Genomic DNA, 9,058 nt, shown 5'->3' with positions numbered 1-9,058 from the left:
CAAAATCAGACAATACTGTAGTGCATAAAATATTAAAATTTTAACAATATTTTAGGGTCAGTTTGACATCTAAAAGATTTAAGAGAAAATATGCTAGAATCAGTTTATTTATAAATTTATTTGGTTCAGAAATATGCTAGAAGCACACTCAAAACACCTAAAGACATTTCATATGATATAAAACTATATATAACAGAAAAATGATTCTTCAAAATGAGCCCAGGAAGCTCACTAATAATAGCAAGATTTATTAACATGAGATCTACAGACATTTAGGAGTTTTATGAAACCCTTGAAATTATTTGTGAAATGCCATGCATGTGTGCATGCATGTGCGGTTAAAATCTTTGACTACATTCTAAAAACTTCACCATTCAAAAAATGTAAAGAGAGTGAAGCAATGTTTTATAATCATAGTGGCCACTTTCAGTTCATCCATTTATCCAGATTTTCTAGTAAGTTTTCCTGCCATTTATTTTCAATTTGGATGTTAGTACATGAAAAACTTTTAAGGAATAAAAAAAAGAATCTACAGAAAATAATCTACTTTATAAAAATGTCTATTTACCTTTTAAGTGTTCTTCTGATTTTTTTTTTCATTATCATGTGATGTTTTTACTGCTGTTCTCAAGTTCATTGTCTTATTTTCCTGTATTCCTTCGGTTGGTAGTTTTTCAAAAATGTCTTCAACATAACTGCTGTTCTTCAAACCATCGGGCAGTTCCCAAAATGAAGTTGTTGTACATGTATCAAACAAAATGGCACTCTGGAAATGTTTTCCACTACCAACTTTCTTTCTCACTGTTAAATTTCTAGAATGTGATCTTTTACTAATACGAATTTTCCTTAAGAGGTTCTTACAGACATCTTTCCTCTTTGTAGATTTCTGTTTACACTTTTGTTTCTCAGTGCATGTAAAATTTATATTTTGTTTTTTGTAACAATTTTGATCTAACAATGGGAAAATAGGCTTACTCTGTAATTTATATTGGATTTTTAGTAGAGTCAGTAGCAGTAATTGCATCAAGATGAGCTGAATCTTTAGAATAAGTTGCGAGACCAGATGCAACTAATATATCTGCCAAATTCTTTTTCTCATGAATGACATCTACTTTCAGTTTTGTTTCAGAATTACATTCCCTAAACTGAAAAACTAGGTCTGGTTTACTTAGGAAATCTCGAAAAAAGCTTTTGGCTTCTTCACTCCAATGTTTTCCTTTAGCAGGTAAGATACCATATAAAATACATGGATAACTCAGCCTTGGCAAATTCAAAAGTTCCTCAGGAACAACTTTAAGATTTATAATTTCTGAATAATGTATATAAAAAGAAAATCCATAGTCAATCAACACAAGACATAAAGAATGAGGTAAGACTTCAGAAATTTCTACTCTATTCCACTGATCTTCCGATTTATATTTGAACAAACAACTAGAACCGGGAATTATGAACTCCTGAGGCAATGTTTGTAAGGTCTCTGGGAGATCAGAAAGCAACATAAAAAGATATTTCATTATGTCAAAGAAATCTTCTAACTGAATACTGAAGTCTGATGGATCAGAAACAGCAGTTGCAATACCAGAATACTGCCTATCATTTTGGAATTGAACCCAAGTAAACGATTTTATTGTGCATGATGATACAGGAGTCTTAGATTCAAAGTTGTAAACAATTTCTGCAGGTCTAAGTTTGTTTTCTTCAACATGAACTGTATTCAAATTTAAGTATTCCAAAAGTAACAGGTCATCTACCAAAATTTCTACTTCCCAAACAGCATCTAAATATTTCAGGAAAAGAATATTTATTTCCAAATGAGCAAATAAGCACTCAAATGACATGTTCTTAGAATTTTCAAACCAAATCCATTTACAAGGTACAGCTTGTCTAGGAATATTTCTTATTTCGTTACTAAGCAGCTTGGTATTACATACAGGCACTATTTCATAGATACCACAATCTACTAAAAAAACAAGTACTTTATCATCAACATATTTTTCTTCCACTTTTGATCGATGCCATTTCAAGGTATTTTTAGATTTTGCCAAGCATTCTAAACCTTTTTCAATACTTTCCATTGATAAAAAGGGGGAATTTTTTTCTTCTTTAGTAATTAATACTATTAAATCTGATAAAATCTTTTTATTTTTGGATAACTTCACATAAAATCTTCCACTTTTTGAAACATTAAGCATTTCAGCTTTTTCAAGTTGTCCAGGTTTGAATTCTTCAAAAGGAATTTTAAACAGCTGTTGGTTCGAATTCGTAGACCCTTCAGACTCATTTGATTTTCCTTTCTTCATTTCATTATTATCACCGGGGCTCACCTTTTGAGCGAGAACCTGAGGCATTTGCAATGCTGACTTCTGTAGTTTTGAACACGCTTTCCATTTCAGTAGTTCATTAATGACACATCTTTCATCACAAATCAAATTTACTTCCCATTTCTGATCATGCTTTTTCAAAAATTCACAATAAACTGTTTTGTTATGTACTTTCGAAGTAAAATAATCCACAGTTTTGTCATCCCATATTTCATCAGGCTCATTCCATTTTACTCCACTAAGAAAAGAATGGATTCCTAGCTGAGGAACAGTTAGAAATTCCCTCTGAAGTTCATAAATTTTACATGTGTTTACTATTGCAGAGTTACCATAGTCAATAAATTCTACTTCAAAAGAATTTCCTGGCAAAATTTTCTTAATTACTGCCCTGTAAATGGCATTGTCACCAGAATATTCCGCAACTACAAGATCTCCCACTAGAAGTGTAACTGATTTTTTCTCTTTCAATCTCCTTGCTGTTGTATTTAGAGCATCAGCAAGTCTGATAATTATACTTTCATTCTCAGCAAGCTGAATATGGAAACTTGCTGGATTACTGATATTAGATACATACCCTTTAACTTTGGCATTCAAATAAATTTGGGGTTGAGGAAGGTCTTTAATCCGTGGCCTAATAAGGTCATATGGGTTTTGTGAGGATGTTTGATTTAATGCTCTGATAAAAGACTGTGATACAACCTTTAGTGGTTTTTGACGCACACCCCTGTTCTCAAGAATATGTGCAGCTCCAGGGGCAATTTTTATACCTTTAAGCCCATCATTCAAAGAATTCTTCATTTTGTTTTTTGACACCGGTTCCATTTTATAACAAACTGATGGCTTCAAAAACCTGCCATATATACTTTTGGGATGCATCAATTGATCCATTTTTCTTTCGGAATATGTTACTGGACTAGTTTTATTAATCACATTATGGCGATAGTTGTTTCCTGTTCTGCCTTTCAAAGAAGTAGTAAGTCTCTTATTCTCATTTATTTTATTACTCTTTTCCATGCAGCATGCTTGGTCACAATGTCTTTTTCCATAAGCATGAAGCAACACTTTAATTTTCTCATTTATATATTGAGATCCATCATACAATTCTATACCAAGCTGTCCATCTGACTCCTGTGACAATATTATCGCCTTTAATGGTTTTCCCAAGAAATTGTCTTTAAACCAACTACTGATTTCTGCTGGAATATCTACATCTCTAAGATCTGACAAAAAACACTTAATAGCTTGCATAGGTGTAAACAACAACTCTGGAAACTGAGCTGAAATGGCCCTCAACATATTTTCTCCTACTAATTGCTTATTTCCAAAGTCTACAAAATAGACTTGAAATTCAGATGATGAATCTGTTGGTACTGCTAAAGCTCTATATGAGAGACCATCTTCTACATACTTAGATATGCACACTCTCATTTTATTAGAATCGTATTTTGGACAATTTTTGAGGTTACTGCTCTCTGTGATTTTTGTTTCTATCATCTCTAGATCTTTATTATTTCTGCCAAGCTGGCAATAAAACTTTTTGGGACTATATACGTGAGATATATATACTACTTCTTCACTTCCAATTTTTATATTAAAGGAAGAATAACAGTAACTGTAAAGACTAACTAAAGATGGGAATGTCTCTGATAATGTGATATACTGAGCAGAGCCACGATTCATAAGAAATTCTTTTGCACTAGTAAATGAGGACTGTAAATCCACTAAGTTATACAAATGGTTGGGATGTATAATAACTAAGGCATAGATGATACAAGTCAATAACCCTCTAGATGAAGAGATAAAATTCCGCAAGTCTCTGAATGCTTTTCTTGTCCAACTGAATAATTTACAACTAACAGGATCAATAAAATGGTTAAGACAACATCTGAAGGCTTGGCTTTCTAGCAAGAGAAAACGTGGGTTAATTGCACAAAGATCTTTAATTAAAACCCTTTTTTGGTAACCATAGTCAACAAATACTATGTCAACTTCTTTTGATACTTGAGTCAAAACAGCAGCTCTATACCACTTCCCAGAAAACTTAGCAACACAAGCAGTCTGCCCAATCTCGTAAGGATCAGAATGAATACTATAGTAATTCTGAATTTGCTCCATTAGTAATTTTAGGTCTTCTAACTTACATTGGAGTTGGCATGAAAAGTCACCTGGGCCATAATAATAGGAACATTTAACTTCAAGAACTGTTCCTGGTTTAAAACTATATTCTTTATAAGACCAGGATGACTCAGGTCCCACAGACAAGGTGAAAGGATTTTTTAAATCTGAGACATTAACAGCTGGGGACTTTGGCAAAGACAAGTTATTTTCTACTAGGTTATTTGAAAGGTACTTTTTAGATTTAGGTCCTTCAAGAAGGGCAGATATGACTTTTTTAATATTAACTTTGTTTTTAGATTTTGAATTTAACATTGAATATTCACTTGCAGATTTTGGAAAATATTTTAGTTCTACTTGATAATATTCTGCATATCCAGCTTGTAACATAAGAGAGATAACATCAATATTTTCTGAGGCTTCAACACTTTGAATATTTACGGTGTATTTGTCATCTTTTTTTGCTATAACCTGAAGCAAAATTGCTTTGTTCAAAACTAATTTTTTAAAATAATCAATTGCAGCCTTAGTCCATAAATCTTCAACAGGAAATATATGTGCAAGTGAACAGCACATTGCTAAGGCAGGTAACTCACAAAATTCTGGAAGCAAAATTTTTACATCAAAAAATGGTATGGAATCAGTATTACCATAATCCAAAAAATAAACATTAATCTTATAACCATTAATTTCAGTGATGACAGCTCTGTAAAAACGTCTGTCCTTGCTATATCTAGCACAACAAAATAATCCAGGTTCAGGTTTTCTTAGAATCATTTCATCGTTTTCACACAAATCATAAAATTTGTTTATATTTTTCATTATTTCTTGAAATTCATTCTGATGGTCATTAGTGCGTACCCAGAAATTTGATGGGTTTAATACATATGCTATAAAAGCTATGTAGGCAGCCTCTATCTCCATTTCTACTGTTTCAATGGGAAAACCTACTTTTAAAATGCCTTTTTTATTTAGAGAGTCTATTGACCATTCAATATTTCCCATAAAACTCTCAACTGCAAAGTTGTTTACATCAGACACATTTGTCTCACTCAAGATATTGGATATTTTTGAATCAGACATCGGACAAAGTACTTGTGTGCCTACAGTCTTCAGTAGACACTTAGAATTAACTGTAGACTCTTGAGTTTGTAATGTCACGTAATACAAATGCTCATCCTTATTGAACCAATCAATGTGTGCATACACCACTTGTCCTAATAAGGCCTGTTTAAATATACTCAGTTGAAATGTTCTTGCATCTCTATCTTCACTGTGCAAACATGTCAGAGAACATGGAAATGAAAATAATGGTACTAAAATAAAATCTTGTTTAAGTTTCTTTACATAAATTGAGGGTATAGCCTCGCTACTGCCATAATCCATAAACCAAATTTTTACTTGATTTGGGGGCAAGAGCTGCTGAAGAATTCCTCTATGCCACTGTCCATTTCGCCTTCTGGCAACACAAAGTAGTCCAAAATTATCACATGTGGGACTAGTTTCTTGACAGATCGTATCATAATGTAAAGTCATATGTGCTGTCAAGTTTTCTAGTTCTGGAGTCCATTTAATTAACTGACAATAAAATTTACTTGGGCTCAATGCAGATGATACCTTTACACTTTCAGTACTTCCTACTGACAAAGATGGCTGCAACTTATCCAGAACATGTTGAATATCAAGTGAAGTGTCTTTATCACCTAATGACAATTCAGGTCTTTTATGTTGCGATAAATCTGGCATTTGTTGAGGGAATTCTTCTAACATTTCCACAATAAGACGAAATGAATCTCCATCAACAAGTCTTCCTAATTGTAACTCGAGAGCCTGAGATATAATTTTTGGCACTTCAAAAAGAAACATTTGCAGAGGTAAAATAGCTTGCACATAACCTTTCACTTGTATTCCTACTAATGACTTGAAATAATTCAAAGCTTTAGGGGACCATTTTTCCCCAACTGGTAGTATATTCGCAAAAACGCCAAATACTACCCGTGGCGGTAGCTCAAACAAATTGCCACAGGCTGAAGCAATCTGTGGACCAGCAACTCTTAGTTCTTCTCCACGATCTATGAGGAGCACTGTATAGAGTTCATTTTTCTTTCCCACGACTCTTCCTCTCTGCCATTCTCCAGATACTCTTTCTTCCACCAAACAAAATTCATCAATTTCCACATTATTTTTCACTTTTGGAGTATGTTGTATTTCTCTCTGCAATATGTGGTAGTCAAACTCACATTCATTATTATTTATGCCTTGAAATTTCACCAGAATATCCTTGGGAAGACATTTAATATGTGATATTGTCAGATCCACATCTAAAAATGTTGGTAAGAGAGATGTAGAATCCATTTTCTAAAAAGCAAATAATAATTACTCATTAGCTATCAAAGTTAACTGCAATTAGCCTTATGTTTGGCATATAAACATAAAACTAAAAATAATTATATGCCTGTATTTTCTCAAATTTAAACATGTTGATAAAAATTATACACACTGAATAAGATGCTGGTGAAATAAACAAAGTCTAACATTCACTCTTTTCTATACTTTTAAAATTTTTCATTGAAATATTACAAAACCTTTTTTTAATAGGAAGAATATCATCACTGGAAAACAGAGAGGAGCAACCTTTATTTTCCAGAAACTTTAACAAATTCCAGCTGGATATTGGACAGATGTGGTGTAATGAAAGGAGCCAAATTAGCCTCATTGGGGACCTCCTTCTCCTGTGAGACAACCACTTTCCTTCATGCAGACTCTTTCCAACAATCTATAACTCAAAGAGGTGAGTGCTAGAAGAAAGGGCAGATGGTGAACCAAAAAGGGGCACATTGTTTGCACTCCCCACTTTATGCTGAATTCGAAATATTTGGACTCTTATCAGTATCATTATGCAACCCCAGGATTCATCTTTGATTGAGGGAAATCAGCTGAGACCTGGACACCAATAAGGGAAGCCAAGCATAGAAAGACACTGAAGTAGGTTAGGTACATCCACACCTTATCACTGGCATGACCGGCCACAATAAGTGGAAAAGGGAAGGAATCTATAGCATCAAGGCAAAATTTTCTACCATAGCTAATCTGTGGATTTTTAGGATTCTAAAAATAAGGCAAATATGCAAGAAATATAAATAATCCCCAATTTCAGGCAAGAACCATCGTCTACTGTGACAGAATACAGCTCAACTCTTCCTTGACTCTGAGTTAACAGTCGACAGGCATCAATTTATTACTATGAGGACGAGTAAGAGAAAAATATTGCATGCCCTCCCCTCAAAAATGAGGGATCCTCTTAAAAAAAAAAAAAAAAAAAAAAACAAGGAAATGCTACTCCATAGAAATAGATGTACTGAAAGAAATAGCAAAGTCCTGTTCTCAAAAAGGTCAAAAGGTGAAAATATAACAACTAATATTAGGATGAACTATAGATAGATTTAAAACTATAATGGGAAAATGAAACCTAAAATAAAGATAAATTAGAAGAAAATTTTGACAGAATACCCCAAAGCTCAGAGGAAGAAGATAAAAAGATGAAAGAGGAGTATATAGGGCCAGAATATAAACTCTCACCAAAGTCTAAATGTTGTCATTATTTAGTCACAGGCCTTCACCCAATTCCTATACTTTACTCAGTTTATAGCCCCATTAATTCCTTACATCAAGAGACAACCAGGTACTCTCAAATAATCCTATACTGCATTATACCAAAACTGTCTTCCTGGCATTCACCTAAAAGGCCCTGTGACCATTCACATGGGTACATGGGAAAGAAAACATTTACATACATCTTTGAGGAACCATGCCACCCTTTTTAATGTATAAAAAGTAGATGTACCCAGGAGATCTCCTTCATTAAACAGAACATGGTATATACAGAACATGTAAGACAAAGCAAGCCCAAAGGCACAAGGAAGTTTTTAAATAGGTTATTCAAACTATCAAAAATCTACTCCTCCACATCACTGTCTCTCCATCAAACAATACAGATGGCCTCCTGGGGAATTTCACATCAGAGGGGGTAAACATCTGGTTTATACATGGCTCTCACTTAATGCCAGTAACATCCAGAAATACACTGCTGAGGCATTACACCACAACCCGGGTGGGGGGCGGTAATGGGGGCAGGGTGTCAGACTAAGAAATGAAAGAAAATCTTCACAGTAGAAAGACCTACCATTACATCTACTTTGCCTAAAGAAGAAATTGCTTGAGTTAATAACCTATGCATATTAATATATAATGGTTAATAGTTTCTGCAGGATGATTAGGAATGCTGAAGGAATAAGACTGGAAGACTTATTACAAAAATGTCTGAAGAAGAGGTATGTGAATGAGCCTCTATGAATTGGTACATAGGAAAATTTTAGGTCCCATGTGATGCTCACCAGAGGGCGCCACAATGAAAAAAATATCTTAATCAGGTAGACAGCATAACCTCTCCTGTCAGTCAGGATGTCAGGCACCTCTTTCACCTGCCTCTACAGTGCTTACTCAACAGGATCATGAAGAAAGTTCCAAGTGTTATGGATAAAGCTCCTATCCTTGGGTGCCTAAAGACCAAATGAAAATAATTCAAAGAAAATTCAAGTATATATATACATCTTTTTAATTAT

General features: G+C 33.8%; 1 protein-coding gene across 1 annotated transcript in view; it reads right to left on the bottom strand.

The window, feature by feature from the left end:
* Positions 1-983: 983 nt before the first annotated feature.
* The window catches only part of TDRD15 (tudor domain containing 15), a 26,766-nt gene continuing 18,691 nt past the window's right edge, over positions 984-9,058 (bottom strand). Inside the window, exon 4 of the mRNA XM_011977339.1 lies at positions 984-6,794. Within this exon, the coding sequence (XP_011832729.1) occupies positions 984-6,791 (5,808 nt within the window). The 5' untranslated portion in view covers positions 6,792-6,794. The remainder of the gene's footprint in view (positions 6,795-9,058) is intronic.

This window comes from Mandrillus leucophaeus, unplaced genomic scaffold, assembly GCF_000951045.1.
Source record: "Mandrillus leucophaeus isolate KB7577 unplaced genomic scaffold, Mleu.le_1.0 Scaffold1791, whole genome shotgun sequence".
In the NCBI taxonomy this organism is placed as follows: domain Eukaryota; kingdom Metazoa; phylum Chordata; class Mammalia; order Primates; family Cercopithecidae; genus Mandrillus; species Mandrillus leucophaeus.
Note: the sequence above shows the minus strand (reverse complement) of the source record. Positions and strands in the feature narration are given on the sequence as shown.